At 42.4% G+C, this 19,243-nt stretch overlaps 1 protein-coding gene across 1 annotated transcript in view; it reads right to left on the reverse strand.

Annotated features, from left to right (window-relative positions):
- Positions 1-19,243, reverse strand: part of METTL15 (methyltransferase 15, mitochondrial 12S rRNA N4-cytidine) — a 325,568-nt gene that overhangs the window by 268,202 nt on the left and 38,123 nt on the right. The window contains exon 2 of the mRNA XM_089662425.1: positions 16,910-17,093. Coding sequence (XP_089518551.1) covers positions 16,910-17,089 — 180 coding nt within the window. The 5' untranslated portion in view covers positions 17,090-17,093. The remainder of the gene's footprint in view (positions 1-16,909; positions 17,094-19,243) is intronic.

A 19,243-nucleotide genomic window follows, 5' to 3' on the forward strand; every position in this document is an offset into this window, starting at 1 on the left:
AGGACAAGATTCATGCTCTGGAAACTAAACTTAAACGATATTTTGACTCCTCAGATGCCCAAACTTTAGATACTCTCTCTCAATGTTTGAACTGTAAAGCTTTAGATAAATTTCGATTTTATGCTGACCATTTCTATGAGCACGGGAACAAATGTGGCCGCCTTTTAGCTAGGCAATTAAAAAAGCGTCAGACCTTACGCCATGTTTATAGTCTGGTGACATGTGAGGGTTGTGTGGAAGAATCCCACTCGATTGCAGATTTGTTTCAGCAGTTCTATGCTTCTCTATATGAACTCCCTGGTACACCTCCTGGTGTGGCCCCCTGGAGCTCGCCTTCATTCCATACGCAGCTATCTAAAAGATTCCCCTCTCCCTACATTGCCTTCTACAATTGTTGAAGAACTTGAACAGCCAATCATGCTGGAGGAATTGTCGAAGGTGGTTGCCTCCCTTCCCTTGGGCAAAAGCCCGGGACCGGATGGCTTTTCTAATCAATATTATAAAAAAATGTTCTCACTTCTTGCTGGCCCTTTTATGTACTTACCTTAACTCCCTTACCTTGGCCAATTCCTTGCCCCCGGAAGCGCTTTTGGCTCATATCACTATTCTGCCTAAGCCCAGAAAGGACCCTCAACACTGTGCTAATTATAGACCCGTTTCTTTATTGAATTCTGACACTAAGCTATTTGCCAAGATCCTCGCTTTGTGCTTGCAGGATCCTATTGCGGGCCTAGTCCACCTAGATCAGACTGGCTTTATAGTGGGCCGTGAGGCCCAGGATAACACTATTCGGGCTCTGCATATCTTGCATTGAGCTCAGTATGGCCCGGATCAAACACCTTGTGTAGTGTTGTCCATGGATGCTGAGAAGGCGTTTGATCGGGTGGACTGGACTTATATGACAGAGGTTTTGTGGGACCTTGGTCTGGGGGAACGCATGATGGGTTGGATTTTAGCCTTATATAATTGTCCTAGTGCCCGTGTGAAGGTGAATGGAGTGCTATCTACCGGTTTTGATATACATAATGGGACTAGGCAAGGTTGCCCTCTGTCCCCTTTATTATTTGCTTTAGTTTTGGAACCTTTTCTGCGGAGAGTTCGTTCCCACCGAGACATTACGGGGATCCATGTGGGATCTACGGAGCATAAGTTATCGGCCTATGCAGATGACCTTCTCTTCTATCTTTTGAGACCCCTCCTTTCTGTACCGGTTCTTATGGCAGAGCTTCAACAGTTCGGTATCGTTTCCAATTTTAAAATTAATTATAATAAATCGGTTCTTTTCCCAATCCATGTCAACCCCCCTTTAGCCAAGTCATTACAACAAGCCTTTTCCTTTGTATGGCGGACAGACTCTTTGCTATATCTGGGGACCCAGATATCTTATGACAATCAGCTCTTATACGACCTTAATTACGGTAAATTATTGACTACTATCTTGCATGACTAGCAACAATGGCGTATTCCTCCCTTGACTTGGTTTGGTCAGGTAAATGTTCTGAAAATGACGATTTTGCCACGGATACTGTACTTTTTGTATACCATACCTATTTCATTACCCCAATCCTTTTTCAAACGACTTCGCAGAGCGTTTTTGACTTTTATTTGGCATGCTAAACATCCTAGACTGGCATATGATATTTTGCGGAGACACAAGTTGGAGGGTGGGGTGGGACTTCCCGATGTGGCCCTGTATTACAAGGCTATGGCCTTGGTACACATTCTTAATTGGCGACACGATACCCTGATGAAACAATGGGTTGCCTTAGAAAAGTCAATGGCAGGTAGAAATCTGGCAGGTGCCCCATGGGTTCTAAAGACTTCCAGAGGCCTTTCCGACTGGACCTCTCCCCTGATGCGTACTACCCTGACAGGTTGGGACAGAATGAATGTGACAAGGTTTTATGCTCCTGAGACTTCTCCGCTGGCCCCATTAGGGGGCTACCCATGGTTTTCCCCTGGGGAGGATATTAGATTTTTCAGTTCATGGGGTGCTGATGGGGATTTTTCCTGCACTAAGTTTGCTCCTGAGGGTGTCCTCTTATCTCTCCCTCTGTTGCTCTCTAAATATGGAACCTTCCCCTTTGCCACATGGCGACATCGCCAACTGAATGACTTTTTTATGTCTTTACTCCCTAGACTTCGCTCTAGACAGACCCTTAAAGTGTATGAATGGATGTGTACCGCGCTCCCTGATTCTAGACATTTTTATCCCAAATGTATAAATTGGTGTTGAGCGAATATTTCATATCAACTCCATATTTTGTGAAGGAATGGGAGAAAGAACTGGACCTTGATTTTTCCCCTCAGCAGATATATAAAATTTTCAAAATGGCACACTCCTCCTCCATCAGTTCCCGTGTTCAAGAATCCTCTTATAAATTTCTTACTCGATGGTATCGGACCCGTCCCGCTTGGACCAAATTTTTCCCAAAGCTGACCCCCTCTGTTGGAGAGGTTGTGGTCATCATAGTACCTTTCTCAACCTCTGGTGGACTTGCCCTAAAATTGCACCCTTTTGGGCTGCAATTTTCCCATGGACACAGAAATTGTCACTGGGGCCTCTGGAGCAATCCCCCTTCTGTTTACTCTTTCATTTGACTTCAGCCTCTATGAAGGCCTACAGGCGTAGTGTTACACCCCACCTTCTGAATGCGGCCAGATCTTTGGTCCCTAGATTCTGGAAACGGTCTGAATGCCCTACACTATCGGATTGGAAATGGGAAGTGGATAAAATAATGGATGCCGAGCATTGGGTCCACCTGCTTAGAGGTCAGGGGGAGAAATTTAAAGATATTTGGCAAGGATGGATGTTTTATTCCTCTGAAAAACCAGATACATAAGCCTTTTTGGGTAGCTTCTCTGTTTAGTGCTCCCAATTTGAGCCAGTATGTACACATGGGTTTTTTCCTACTACTATTTGGCCCTTAATACTTCTGCAGATTGCTTTATTGGATATTTCTGGAAGTCTAGTGCTATGCTTTTCTTCCCTCCTTTTTCCCTCCCCCTTCTCCCCCTTATTTTTTAGGAAGTTGTGGAAAGCGATGGCCTTCAGACAGGCAGAACTCACAAAATGAAAGGAAAAATTTTCAAGTAAGCTTCTATTAATTTGTTAAATGTAAAACTATTGTTTGTATTGTTATTACAATGCTGAAGTGTTTGGTAGGTGCAATGATAAAGGAACAGTCTGTTGTGGGCCATCAGTGGATGAAACCCTGGGTATACAATTATGGTTCCAGTAATTATTGATCAAAATCCTGTGGCAATTAATTATCCACCCATGGCTGCCATACATTCAGATGTTTGGGAATATGATCCAGTAATGTGGCTTCAATTTTGCTATGAATCAAAAATTTAGTTATTCTATGTTTCGTCTCAAGAAAACAAAGATTGGGCATTTTCCATGCCTTAGCGATAGTTTACTTCAAGGCAGTGGTGACATAGCTAAAGTTTATATTGTGATATATATAACTCAGGTGGGCACTTATTCAGCAGGGCAACAGTAGGATCAGGCGTGAGGGTCACCCTGGCAAGCATGGACAGCATACGAAACATCTCAGCCCAGAAGGCCATCACAACAGTTCAAGACCACCAGCTCTGCAGATGAGTTTAACTATCAAAGCAACCTCGAAAGCATTGTGGGGGGGTAAGATGGAAGAATTTTATTAATCCTTGCCAACACTAGGCACCATTTTGGACTTTATAATTTGTTTCCACGGATAGTACATTCACCAAAGAAGACTTAGTAGATTGCCATATGGCAGCCCAATCCTCTGGATAGAGAAGGATGTTGAGGTCAGAGGCCCACCAAAAAGCACATAGAAGAAAAGCAGTAGTGGGAGAGGAAGACAGGTATAGACATAGTTTAGAAATTAGGCCTGGGGCTCTAGGGTCTGAAGAACAAATACGTTCATATATGGTTTGCAACTGTAAATCGGTATGGGCTTTAATATAGGAAGAGTAAAAATATGATATCTGAAGATATCGGAAAATTTCTGAATTCGGTAGTTCATATCGTTCTAAAAGAGAGGGAAAGGTATAAAGGGAGGTTGTCATAACCAGGTGACACAGGCAGGTAAACTATGCAAAATGCAGTGGTGAAAGGAGGCGGGGGCTAAACAGGCTGGATAGAATGAAGGGTGTCGCAAGAAAGATAAGGCAGAGCAATAAGTTCACTTTAATGCCCCCTCTCTAGCAACATATACTGTACCTAGAGAGCTCAGTGTATAATTTCGGCATCTGCCAGGATGAAAAAATGCCTACATGTGCTCAGGAGTTGTGTCATAACAGCCCGGCCAATCAGAATGACCAGAAATCTGAACCTGGAAGAAGACCTGATGAAAATGTCAGTGGCTGGTGAGGGAATTTGTGGACGCCACATAGCTGGAGTGGAGGTAAGTAGAATTCAGCTTTAAGTCCCATTTTTAAGCCATGGCAATCAAAACTGTTTTGATACAGCATGTGCCACTTTGCCCTATAAACAGTACTCCCAGGTTTGACATTGCTAATAGCTCGTATTAATATATTAGCATACTATCCCTAGTAACTACATCTGGACTATTAGTTGTAAGAAATTAATCAAATGATTGTATGTATCGCTGTACAACACAAGCAGTTCCCATAATTCATTATGTTGGTATACAGGCACTAGCACAATTTGTGTTTCCAAATAAAGCCAGACAGAAAAGCAGAGAAAATTTCTTCCACGTAGACGCCCACACACAACACCAAAAAAAAAAAAGATGTCAATTTATAAACTGAGGGAAGCCACAACTGGAAGAAGCTCAGCTTTGTTTTTTTTTTTACTACTGCATCTTCAGCCCACTCAGCAGTGAAAGTTGAAAGTCTGCCCCATCTCCCCAGTGTGTGACGTACATTCTGCACCAGACACACAGAAAGGTGAGCAGACTTTCAGCTTCAGCTGTCAAGAAGCTGAAACATGAAGACTTAACAGCAGCTCAAACCAGGCACTAGGGCTGGAGTCAATCAACCTTCACATGCTTGCTAAGCAGTGTGGAGTGTATGGGTTACAGAGTGAGCACTGAATATACATAGCCTGACTTAAAATGTATACAAACCTCAAAGTAAGAAAAAAAAATAGTAGCTTACCTCACTCATTCCAGTACTGAAGTCATATCGTTTAGTTGTATTTATTCTCATGGTAATCCCAAAGTTCCTTAACCAATTGACCTCAGGAAGATTTACCCCCCTTCCTGACCAGGTCATTTTTTCCGATACGGCGCTGTATTACTTTAACTGACAATTGCAAGGTCATGCAATGCTGTACATAAATGAAACGTGTCATTTTTTTCCACAAATAGAGCTTTCATTTGGTGGTATTTGATCATCTCTGTTTTTTTTACTTTTTACATTATAAACAATAAAAGATGGACAATTTTGAAAAAAGACACAATATGTTTTATTTTCTGCTATAAAACGTATCCAGTTAAAAATTTTAAAAATCAAATTTCTTCATAAATTTAGGCCAAAATAAATTCTGCTACATATTTTTGGAAAAAAAATCCCAATAAGTGTATAGTGATTAGTTTGCACAAAAGTTATAGCATCTACAAACTAAATGGACATATACTGGAATTTTTTTCAATACTAGTAATGGCGGCGATCAGCAACTTATAGCTGGACTGCGATATTGCAGCAGACATTTTTACACTAACTGACACTTTGTGGGAACCAGTGACACTAATACAGTGATCGTTGCAAAAAATATGCACTCACACTGTACTAATGACACTGGCTGGGAAGGGGTTAAATATCTAGGGTGATCAAAGGGCTAACTGTGTGCCTAGCTATGTGCTTAGTGTACACTAGGTGGTGCTTTTACTAGGGGAAATGAGGGATCGTGTTCCCAGCTTTGCAGGGACACACGATCCTTCACTCCCCCCAGATCCTTCACTCCCCCCGACAGAACTGAGCTCTGCCTTGTTTATGAAGGCAGACCTCTGTTCTGTGTCCTGCTCCTTTATGGTGGAAGTTTAAGTTCACGTATATATATATATACACACACACACACATGTGATTTTGCACAGGAGGACTGCCTTGTAGCGGTAAAACTACTATAGGGTGGACCTTAAGTGGGTAAAGAGGAATTTCAGGTGTAGCCCTCTTTTTTTGGGTGTATGAGAAATGGACCTCCCCAAACAGGATATTGTGCAAAACCTAGAGGTAAATTAGAGAACCAAAACCTTTACTAAGTGGAAGAGTGGGTTTGATAATAAAGATGGCAGTGTATTCATTCAAGACAGTAGATCAAGCTCTAGGCTTATTACCTGGGCCTACAGCCATCAGCCTAAAAGACCAGAGTTGTAACTCTACAATATGGGTTGTAACACCTGTCAGTATAGCAAAGATCCTCAAGCAATCATCAGTCCCCACCAGTGTAAGAGGCACCACAGAGGGCCATGTGACAGAGGATTTAGACAAATAACTATGGGGTTTTAGATGCATTTTTAATTAAAAAAAAAAACACAGGTTAGGAATAAGCACAGGTGAGGGGGAGACCAGATAGGGTTTTTTTTTCCAGAGAGTTTGCCTTTAAAATAATCCCTCACTGATCTCCTTAGCTGCTGGCACCGTGGAACAATTCATCTTCAAAATTCACAACAGAGGTTCGTTGTTTTCTCTCCAAGCACAGATTAGAATTCTGTCAACCTTGTAATGTGAACAAACAGCTAGCACTGTAAGCTGTTTCGGAAGAGAATGCCAAATGCCATATGCCATAGAGAGACGTCACTGGAGGCATCATAAAAACTTTGCTATGGCACTGTTAAAAAAAAAAAAAAAAACTGCTATGGGACTCCCTGCGCTGTAGTTGCACCCTTAGTTCTTCCGTAATCCTCAAGCATGGACAGGAAAGTGCAGCACTCTGAGCCATAGTACTGTCAGCCTTTTACAAGAGGGGAAAGGATGTAGAATGATCTCAAAGGTGTTTTGCTCCTGATCATAGCCTGGACTAACCCAAGACGGGGATGTACTGCATATCTGCTACGTCATCTGTAGGGAGGTCCAGGACATGACTGTACTGTCTGGTGGGGGGGATTCGGGTAGGTCGCTGTGATCACAAAACTGTCAGAACAGAATCCTTATTTTCTTGGTAGGTAACCACTTTACATGTATGTGGCTCAATTGAGTAATTAGCTCCCAGTGGGGTTGGAGTTATCCGGCTGTACCTATATTAGCCCTGCAGATATTTGTTTTTAAATTTCTTTTTGTTTTTGCTGTGTTAAGGCTGTTCTCTCACAAATGACCCTAAAGACGCTCTAATAATTATGAGTAAGCCTGGCAGTGAGACTGTCCCTGTGGGACTAATCTAAGTGTAATGGTGTATTAAATACATTCTTAATTGTGAGCAGGATCCCAGTGGTGTAGTTCATTGACCTTTATACAAATGTGTAAATTTCCATTTAGTTTAGTACTATCATGTAAACATTTGCGGTGCTTTGAGGTTTCGTGCTTTTATGAAAATTGTTGGATTTGAAATGGGAGGTTGCAACTTCAGCTGATTATAAGAAACAGATTTTAACAGAAAAGGGTGTTTTATTTATATATATATATATATATATATATATATATATATATATATATATATATATATAATTCCAATGTCCATGTCTTTATTTGTGAACTTTGCTAAATGAATTAATCGAGGTTGGTCGCCTAGCTTTTTTTCCACTGCAATTAAACAGTACGGCTTGGGGCATAAATAGCAAGAATATATAACCTGGAAATTCCCATTCCTTCTCATTTTTGAGCTATGAAGACAATGGATGCCTAAGTGTACTGCTGCTTAGACTGCTGAATTCTGCTTCATTACAAGTATACAGTAAGCTTGCTGGAAGATCTTCAGCAACTGGCAACCTTCCAAATGCCTGACCCTCGTCCCTGTTTCATTCCGTTCTGAGTTTTTCCCATTTGCACCTACTGTATGTCACTGTGGTGGCAAAGGAAACCACTGAGTGCACCAGGGGACATCAGAATGTGGACGTGTTGTAGGCCTGCTCCCTCATGTGCTTCGGAATAGAGCACCATTTTGGTTGTTTCAGGGGTGGTGGACCCGGTTGTGTTAGGTCTAAATCCTAATGATACAATTAGCACAACCCACCTGAACAAAGATTTCAGCCACTGGAGGCGATCTCCTTCCCCCAGAACAACCTCCATAGTCCATAAGTTGCTTTTTCACTGATGCCTTCTACAAGTGTTTCAGGGATCCCATGTACCCAGACATAGCCTATCAGTAAAATCGTCCACATTCACTTCATCCTCTTCTAGTTCAGAGCTGACACCAGACAGTCCAACCCTTGCTGCACAAACAGTCCCTGCACTGGTGTTGAATACCCCCCACACTTTCTTCTTTTTCCTAGCACAAATGAAAGAATGACTGGTCAGATTCAAGTAAATAAAATTTAGGCTTTACTCCAAAAGACGGTAATTAAAAGAAAGACTGATTAAACAAATGTACTTCTTCTCTTCTTCATTTAATGGACTAAACATTTTCCTTAAGGGTGAATAAGACATCATCCTTTAAAACTTCCCAGTTGCTTAACTAGTCCATTGTGTTCCTAGCTTCTACTTCTCCCATCCAAGGGGATGGCCTGCCATGGCATTTCCATTCTAGCAGGTACACTTGAATAATGACCCAGCAAGAGTAAGGCTCACTATAACCGTAGAATCCATTCTCCATACAGAGACACCAGACAGAGACTTTATAGCTTTGATCTGTCCTTAAAGTGGAGCTCCACCCAAAAGGGGAAGTTCCACTTTAAGGACTGCTCCCCCGTTCCCCATTAAGGATTGGCACCTTTGAGGGGCGGGGGGAGCAGGTACCGAATTTGACAGGTACCCGCTCCCACTTTCGGTCCGATCGCCTAGGCGATCAGAAGCGGAAGGTGTCCTCTCTCCCTGTAGTCTTTTGTGACACGTGACAGGTCCTAGAAGACTACAGGGCCATTCATGAAGCGCAGCGCTACTCGCGCATGCGCAGTGGGTGCCCGGCTGTGAAGCCACAAGCTATCACAGCTGGGTGCCCACACTGAAGATGCCGGCCTCCTGGAATACAGGATGGCCAGTGAAACGGGCTGCGGGAGACACATCGCAAGACCAAGGGACAGGTAAGTGGCTGTTTTTTAACAGTCAGCAGCTACAGTTTTTGTAGCTGCTGACTATTATTTTTTGACAGGGTGAGTGGAATTCCTCTTTAAATAACCCATTATCAGGTCTATTGACAGACCCCAAAGGTGTAGTTGCCTGAAACCTGAAGGTTGAAACTAAACCTTTGGGGACCTAACACCCTCTATCAAGTTTCTTATACTCCAGGCAGTGTTGGATGCTGAACATTGTTCATCAAAGCTTGGATATTTAGTGGTGTGCGCTGAGGTACAAGTATGTACACTGCTCAAAAACATAAGGGCCACTTTGAAAACACATCAGATCTCTGGATATCTATACTGATATGGATTGGGAAATGTGTTAGGAACGTAAGGATGCCCCATTGTTTGATGGAAGTGAAAATTATCAACCTACAGAGGACTGAATTTAAAGACACCCCGAAAATCAAAGTGAAAAATTATGCAGCAGACTAGTCCATTTTGCTGAAATTTCATTGCAACAACTCAAAATGGTACTCAGAAGTTTGTATGGTAGACTTTTTCTATCTTTTCCTGGCTGTTTTGAGACATCTATAATAGCATTGAGGCTCCAGTGAAGAGGGGCTCATTCCCTATATTTTTACTCCTGTGGATTGGACTTTTAAGTTCACATTTTTTTTTACTATTTGAAGCGCCGCACTTCTGTATATTATTTTATGTATATTGTTGCCTGCAATATTGTGGTGGCTGCTCATGTGGATTGAATTATATATCTTTTCATTTGGATAATTACTGTATTTTTCGCTCCATAAGATGCACCTGACCATAAGACGCACCTAGGTTTTAGAGGTAGAAAACTAGAAAAAAAATATTCTGAACCAATGGACTGCAGACATAGTACAGGAAATGACCAGAGACTGCGGACATAGTACAGTAGTACAGGAGATGACCAGAGACTGCGGACATACTACATCATATAAAGTCCCAACAGGCCCCTCCACCCAGAATATCAAATGATCTGACACCATACATCAAGGAAAAGGACTACAACTCCCAGCATCTGTCATTTTTAACTTACAGAAGGCAGGCTATAGAAGGCAGGGGATGCACTGAGCTCCGAGGACAGGCCACACCAGCAGATAGGAACGGACTGCAGAGCAGGGAGCGCACTATGGACACATGCCAGGAAAGGGGAGGAGCTGTAAGGACAGGCCACACCTGCAGACTGGACCGGACTGCAGAGCATGGAGTGCAGTACATAGACATGCCAGGAGCGGGGACGAGCTCCGAGGACAGGCCACACCTGCAGGGCGGACCGAACTGCAGAGCAAGCTGGCTGTGTTCGGCGAGGGGACTGCCTGCTATGAAGAGCTGCGGGGACAGCCCGCTGAGAGAGGGGATAAGGTAGGGTGAGCTGCAGTGGGATGGGACAGCCGCTGGCCCTAACACGGCGGCGGAGACATGTGGAGGACTGGTCAGTATTCGCTCCATACGATGCATAAATGCAGAGACATTTTCCCCCATATTTTTTGGGGAAAAAACTGCGTCTTATGGAGCGAAAAATACGGTATATATACCATAGCACAGAATTGTAAAGGAATTTTTTAAGTGCTTGTATGCATGCCTGACAACATCAGGGCATGCTCCTAATGAGACAACAGATGGTGTCCTGGGGTATTTCCTCCAAGATCTTGACCAGGCCATCACTGGGCTCACTGGACAGTCTGAGTTGCAACATGGTGGCGTTGGATGGACCGAAACATGATATCCCAGAGGTGTTCTATTGGATTTAGGTTAGGCGCGGCCATTCAACGGTAGGCGCGGCCTTCATCCTCCAGGAACTGCATGCATACTCTTGCCACATGAGGCTCGGCATTGTCCTGCACCAGGAGGAACCCAGGACCCACTGCACCAGCGTAGGGTCTGACAATGGGTGCAAGGATTTTATCCCGATACCTAATGGCAGTCCGGGTGCCATTGTCTAGTCTGTAGAGGTCTGTGTGTCCCTTCATGGATATGCCTCCTCAGACCATCAATGACCCACCACCAAAACGGTCATGCTGAACGATGTTACGACAGCATAACATTCTCAATGGCTTCTCCAGACCCTTTCACATCTGTCACATGTGCTCAGGGTGAACCTGCTCTCATCTGTGAAAATTCTGGTGTTCAATGGCAAATGCCAATCGAACTCTATGATGCAGGGCAATGAGCACAGGGTCCACAAGAGGACATTGGGCCCTCAGGCCACCTTCATGAAGTCGGTTTCTGATTGTTTGGTCAGAGACATTCACACCAGTGGCCTGCTGGAGGTCTTTTTACAGGGCTCTGGCAGTGCTTATCCTGGTCCTCCTTGCACAAAGGAGCAGATACCAGTCCTGCTGATGGGTTAAGGACCTTCTACTGCCCTGTCCAGCTCTCATACAGTAACTGCCTGTCTCCTGGAATCTCCTCCATGCTCTTGAGACTGTGCTGGGAGACACAGCAAACCTTCTGGCAATGACACGTATTGATGTGCCATCCTGGAGGAGGTGGACTGCCTGTGCAACCTCTGTAGAGTCCAGGTATTGCCTCATGCTACCAGTAGTGACACTAACCCTAGCCAAAAGCAAAACTAGTGAAAAACAGTCAGAAAAGATGAGTAGGGAAAAAAAATGTCAGTGGCCTCCACCTGTAAAACTGTTGAGGTAAAAACCTAATAAAATAAACAGTAATTGAGGCATATGAAATTAATTAGAACTAATGGAAAAACTAAGAATGCTTCTTGCTCTTGACAAGTGTCTCAAAATCTGGGGTGATGGTAGAGATGGTAATGGTAAAGCAACTCTGAGGTCGTGTTCAATGTTCATTCTGTTCCTATTTTTTGTCTTCAGCTGAACCAGAACTCTCCATCACCCTGCCACAACCCAGGAAAAGTACCCTGGCATCCAGTGGTGCTTTTCTTTCCTCCTGCGTGGCTGGTTGGCAGGAGGTGTAGTTTATATCACTTAATCCTAGCACTTCCATGGAAAAAGGAGGAATAAGCGTGAGGGCCATGGGAACGCTTTGTAAGTGTATTTTGCGCACCACCTTCATGGGATCAGCTGGCTACAATAATACAAATATTAAGCTATTTTGTTAGCACTGGAAATTTTATTGGGGCATTAGAGAGAGCTTCAGCTGTCACAATGTCTCATCCGAATTCACGAGGTCAAATGGATGAAAGACTTGTCTGCAACGCTTGAGGGCAAGGAAGATGCTTTCCATCATATGTGGTTCTATTGTAATTCATTTCTCCAGTCCGTTGAACACATAGCTATTTTAACTGACCGTTTAATCATGGGTTGAAAAAACATAACTTATTTACAGTATATCTCTGGCAGATGATCTGACATTGTGGGGAACTTGTACAGTTCCAGTACAATCAGATTGTATAGCTTATAGCCAGCTAAAGTCTGCTTGAGCTGTGAGTTCTAATTAGATGATTGTAACTGAAGGGGCAGCCTCACATTTCATTGGTGACAGAAGCATTTTAGACCCCTTGAAAAATTTGCAGCAGAGTCTGCCCACTCTGCTCCCTGTGACAAATTTCTCCTGTTGCCTCATTTCTCTTTTATTTAACTATTTACCTATCAGTCTGTCAGTCTACTCAACTACCTCTATCCAGCAATCTCTATCCAGAAATCTCTATATCTCGGTCTATCCATCTATCATATCTTGGTGATTATGTGATTATATAAGTAAATATCAGAGTAGAAAGACTGACAGCAGGAGGAAATTCACTTTCATTCATGTTTAAAGAAGCTTAATGTGTGTTTTGACGTAAATTATATTTTTGGCCCTCGCTTATCCATAAGTTATGACTGCATTGACAAGACAGATGCATTGTTGCATTATATGAATTTGTGTAATTAAAACAAATGGGGCGAGAAATACAGATGTTTGCCTGCTCATCACATAAGTGAAAGCCATGTGTTAACAGAACTGTCCATATACATTGCGTCTGAACGTAGACATTTCACAATGTTGCCATTGGAACGCCAATGCAAAAGACATATGGAAAAGATGATTAATTCAATTAGGAAATTCTCCAAAATGGTGAGAATTTAGGCGGAGGTAAAGTAGGAACCTTACCTACATATGTACTCCAGGCAAATTAAAATAATAATCCAGTTATATATTTGCTAAAAAATAATGAAGCGTTAGAAACCTTTTTATGAACCTCTTTCTAAATACAAAAATTTTCCCACCAGTCTTTGTCCCTGTAACCCAACAAAAAAAAGGAAATCTCTGCAATGGGGACACAGGAAGAAAAACAGACAGAAATATAAATGCCTCCAAAAGCAGCCATTTCTATGGGTACCTAAAGTGCAAAAAATTGGCCAAAACTTTTTTTGGATCTACTTCTACTATGGATTACAGGAGTACAGCTAGTTCTGCACTCCTGTGACATGTTTACAGCCGATAGTTGGCTAAAGCCCACTGTTGGCTGATGCCATAAGCAGGTCCAGCCTCTAGAAAGATGCAACCATATAGTCAGGACACACCAAAAAGCCTGACTGGCAGCTGACTCAGCCTCTCAGCTTTCCGCTGAGAGCATGACCCAGATACTCCCGCCCCTTCCACAGCCCGACGCTCTAGTGAGTGCTGAATAGGCAAAGCACAGAGCTTGTGACTGACAGTCACCGTCAATCTGCTGACTGAAAACGGAGATCTGAGCAATCAGCAGCCATTAATCGCTCAGTTCTTAATCTTAGAAGTGGAGGACAGATACAGCATGGGACCAATGCTACATCCATTTTTTTATTATGATTATAACGTCTTACTTCTCTTTGAAGTTCACTGTACCTTCCCTAGTGTATGGGCCTGTCCATGTTCTAAGCTTCCCCCCAGTCCACTGCTAAAATAATTATATGTCAGCTAGTATGGAATCTGTCTTTGGCCTTTACCAGCTGAAAAGTAAGTATTTGCCTAACACAAAGGGGGCCCATGGTCCTAATCTAAAGTCATTTTTTGACTAGGTCTACTTTATGGATGGCTTCACTTTTTAGAAAAAAATTATAAAAGCATACATTTTTGTCAGGAAAAAAATTTGCATTTGTTATTTTTTTCCTGCAGAACCCTGAAAAGCATTGCACCCATGATCAGTGGAGCAGGGGTGCAGTCTCAGGCTTCTGCAGACAAGCCCTGTAGATTTCAGCCCATACTTTAATATGGTCCGTCAGCTTCAAAGCTGCAGGGCTTGTAAATGAACTATGAGAGTGCTGATCAGTGCCCTAGCAGTTCATTCAGAACTACAGACCTTCTGCCGCAATAGTTGACGGGACTTGCATTTCATCCATTCACAGGAATCTGTAAACTAATGACATGCTGTGTGGGTGGAGCCCTGCACAGCCTCACTGTTTTTGAATTGTGACAGTGGGTGCAGGGAGAAAATCCCTTGCCCGCTAGCACACTGAGAGCAGGAGCCTAAATATGGGCTGAGCATGTATTATGTTCCAAAAGGTGAACTTATCCTTTAAAAATTCCACAATACTTTGTTTCAGCAACTGAATTGATGATTTGATGCAGCAGGAATGTTTGAGGTTCCATGCACACTGAACTTAAAAACAACACCAGTTCCCCTGGCGGGAAAAAAAGTTCATATAGAGCGTTTTGCGCAATGTTTAGGCGTGTTTAGGAGTACTTAGCATTATTTTCTGCCAGAAAACTCCAATCACAAACGCAAGCTAGAAGGGGTTTTTTTTCTGCCTCTAAACGCTGAGCTTAAAGTATGCGTCTAATCGTCCTAATTTGCATGGACACATAGGATAACACTGAGCTGCTTCTTCAGGCAAAACACAAAATTGAGTCAGACTAATAACTCACTAATAGGCATGGAGCATGAGCTTTGCCAGGTGCAGAATTATAGGTCAAGCTCAGTGGGGGGGGTTGGACCTCGGCAGAGAGATCACTGCTTCCACACATAGTGCAGGAGTCCATCTCTGCAACATGATGACAAGGGACAGGCTTTTCTACTCAGGCAGTGGCTGCTTTCTAAAGAAAACTAGCTGCAAGGCTTTTCACATCATTTGCTTTGATATATATAGAATGTAGTTAGCTGATTTACATTGAAACTTCAACTGGGGCTTTAAACGTTAACTATCAAAAGTTTCAATTACTTTTATCTATACTTAAAAATATATATTTTAGGGCATTAAGCATTTTTTTTTCTCAATAACCTTTATCTATACGTTTATCTTTTTTTTTTTTATTAAGGTCATATACCAGTTAAAGAAAACTGATAGCAACAGACTGCATTTAAAGTTGCAGGATACAATCCTATGAGAAAAATGTGAAAGAGAATGGCACAGTATCACTACATGACTAACATAAAGCATAACTCCAATTATATTTTTTGTTTTTACAAGAAACATAGGTGTGGTTTACACTGGAACAGGAATGCACAAGACAGCAGTAACATTTTCAGACATTCTAATCCTTCCTCACTAAAGATGTGTTTTTGTCAGTATCTGGATCACCTGTTGGTGGCACTGTGGTTCCCAGAGTGGAAGGTGGCAGTTCTGGTGTACACTAGCTGGTGTTTCTAAGCAGCCAGCAGATCTCAGTAATTACTCTGCTCCTGATGTTGGCTGCTGGAAGGGTATTTAGTTCCTCCTCTACTATTCCTTTTGTGCTTCATCGTTTTGCCCTGCTAGCTAGATACTGCTTGCTATTGATTCTGAGCTTTATTTCTCCCTGAGCCTACTCTTGCCTTGTATCTATATCATGTACCCTGCTGCCTTGTACCAGCTCCCATTGTTCCTGATCCTAGTCTTGGTTCCCCCTTCTTGACTGTTTCTTACACCTTCAGTTTCACCCTGTTGATCTGTGTCCCCCATTTTCTATATAGTTATCTTGCTAGTAGGCTGTTAGTTAGAATGCTTGTTGGGTATTTTGTCACTTGGTTTATTTGTTCACTTATATCTTCATGGTTGCTGTTTTTTTTGCTTAGTGTTTTTTTTTTGGATTGATTTTTTTTCACTGCAAATAAATCTTACTTGAGCATACACAGTCTGGTTTTTGGTTTCCTGAGTGCAGCTATGCAGATCTGGCCATCCCTGCTGCAGAAAGCCTGCATTCCTTATCCCTGACAGTATCCTTATTGAAGAGATTCCCCATCACTTCTTGTTCTGATAAGAAGCAAGGAAAAACCTCACCCAATAGGGACACAGACAGCTATGAAAACTTGAAAGGTGTGGGGCGCTAGATCTCTTACAGTAGTAGGTGCCCATAGTCTTAAGCAATGTAAAGGGACAACTATCCCTAGGCAACTTTCTCAGGACTGGTGGCCAAAGGTCAGCTCTTTGTTTGAGTATGGTTTGGGTTAACAGGCATCTGAAGCAATCAGACTAATTACCCCTCAGAATCCATCCAATTGCACTAGTCCAGTAAATGTTTTGTTCAACACTAATAAGCCCTGTTGAAGGGGGCCCTTTTAGTCCCCGAAACACATTGGATTTTTATATATAAGAGTCTGAATAAAATAAAATCTGACTTCATACGATCTGCGTTTGGTACTTCCTTCCTTGCACAACTAGGCAGTGAAAACCTGACGGAGGCTGTAACCTCTCCCCGAATGATCCAAAACAAAATAAAACATTTTGGCTAAAGTAGAACTTTAGTCTGTCAAGGTGACAGAAGAAACATAGGTTGCTGCTTATTGGGGGGGGCAGATGGGATCTCTCCTTGGGAGGTCTAAAGAAGGGACCCATGTTTAATCAAAATCTGACAAAACCCGAATAAGAAAAAACAATAAGTATTTTGGGTAAAAAAAGAAAATGACTGACCTGTCCTTCTTTTGGGCACAAGCAGCTGATGACTTCGTTAACCATTACTGGTAGATGCAAGGCTTTTTCAAACTCTGCTTCTGAGCTCTCACGTGTGTGTTGAAACTGCCTTGATGGCACACAATATTTGTGCAGTCTGCTGTATTTTCTGCAGATTGCTAGGCTTAACTTGAAAACCATGCTTCTGTTGGCAGCCACAGGAGAGGAAAGAAATGAAAAACTTCATTTAGAACCTTTGGCATCATAAACAATTCAAATCCCTGCTTTCTAAATTACAAAGAAAACATACTACTAACCATAGTGCCACAAATACTTAGGTATTGGAAAAAAACAAAAGTAGCATTAGGCAGACCATGAGCTTTCTTGCAAATAACAACATTCTGTCCTCTGGAATTCCTCATTTACTGTGTGTATGAACCTTTATTAGAAAGTTTGTCGCACTTACATTTCAGCCCTTGGAGATGTAGAATGATACATATACTATTTTACCTTGCTGTATCAGTCCATGGGTATGAATTTTGGTGCTCATTTGCAAAATTGTAATCCAAGTATGCAATCCAAGGACAGACTTCAGCACTGATCTCTCTTTATTGTAGCATTTTAGCCTTGCCTTTGCAAAACTATGGTAAAATAAAGAGAGATCAAAGTGGAGTTCCATGCTCTAACTAAACCCAAAATTGTTCCCACCTCACTCGAACACCTATACTAACAACCTTAAAGAAGGAAGATTCCTATAATTAGTTATTCTGAGGGTGCTCCTGTCACGTGATTGGCTCCAAGCAACAGTTAGGGAAGAGGAGGGACAGCCAACAACGGATGCCCCATAGTAAGCCTATAGTTGACCTCACTGCCTGGGAATTCCATCCGTTTTTTGGCGCTCTTTCCTCTCCCCTGAATCTGGCCACTGGAGACATCACATGATCGGACCAAAGCACCCTCAGAATAGGTAAGTATAAGCATCTTCTTTCTACAAGGTAGTTAGAATAGGAGTTAGAAGAAAGGGTTCGAGCAGTTTTAGGCTTAGTTAGAGCCTGAACTTCCACTCTGTGCTGGAAAAGAAGCAATTTCAAAGTCAAGGTCTCCACACAGTATGGGTTAAATGCTTGTTTAGCCTATGGGGTACAGCTATATGGACCAATAGTTACCTTATTCTTCACTCCAGCAGGGCATCTCTCCATCCATGAGACCGATCAAGCTCTGCTGCCTCTCTAAGGCACTCCTTACTATGGTCCTCCACATACGATAATGCAGATGGACCGCCCACAGTCCAGAAAGTCAGGGAGAAGAGGACACCACTGAAGCCAGCCGGAGTAGGGAGTTCAATAAGTAATGCAGCCTCTTCTGACACCCCTCGAAATAAAAGCATTTAAACTCTGTAGTGCGGGGAAATCCCACTGGTATTTATATTTTCACAATTCTGGAGTTCAGTTTTATTGCTGTGAGTGCTCCTGGAGTCTGTCCTTGGATTGCAGAGTGTATAAAACATTTAGTGGCCAATTGTGATGAGCTGAACACCCTCCTGTTCGGTTCATGGTCGAACATTCAAATCTACCAAAGGTTTGACTGTGAACTTCGAACAGGGACAATTTACGAAGCGGTATCTTACCGCATTTGAGTATGCAGTAGGATACCACTCAGTTACTAAAATACCCCATTAGTTATATTACTAAGTCATGCAGTATTGTAGTAGTGAAACATTCATTCATTCATGTTTCAGCTGTCAGCGGAGTGTGTGAAAATTCCAGTGGATCAGCAGTTTTTTAAATACTCAGACCAGACTGTCTGACTATGTATCATGCCATGTTCATAGTCACTTAAATCCCCTTTCTTCTGATGCGTGATTTGAACTTCAGCAAGTCGTCTTCACCACATCTAGATGCCTAAATGCATTGAGTTGCTGCCATGTGATTGGCTGATTAGCAATTTGTGTTACAAAGCAATAGAACATGTGTACTTAATATAGTGGCTGGTGAGTGTATATCAGTTTACTGTATATGTGAGATGACAAGAATATAATAAGAACTCCAAAATTTCAACAAAGTTGACCAAATTAGCATACATGCAGATATAGTGTGTTCAAATTGTATAGCGACCAACCCATTAAATCTCTGCACCATATCATAAAAGGGAGAAAATTAGCGACTTAAGAAAGCAGGCATTTATGATCAGACCATGGGTCCTGTTTTTTGTCAATATGGGTTCTAGAGTGGTGCAAAATATGGAAAATACTTTCCATATGCATTATTGACTCTATCCTGGATTTGATCTACGACAAAGGTATGTCCAGGGCCTTCCAATTAAGTGCTCTCATCCACTGAACCATGACACAAATTG

Source organism: Staurois parvus, unplaced genomic scaffold, assembly GCF_062004578.1.
Source record: "Staurois parvus isolate SC_StPar_1 unplaced genomic scaffold, SC_StPar_1.0 ptg001472l, whole genome shotgun sequence".
Classification (NCBI taxonomy): Eukaryota; Metazoa; Chordata; class Amphibia; order Anura; family Ranidae; genus Staurois; species Staurois parvus.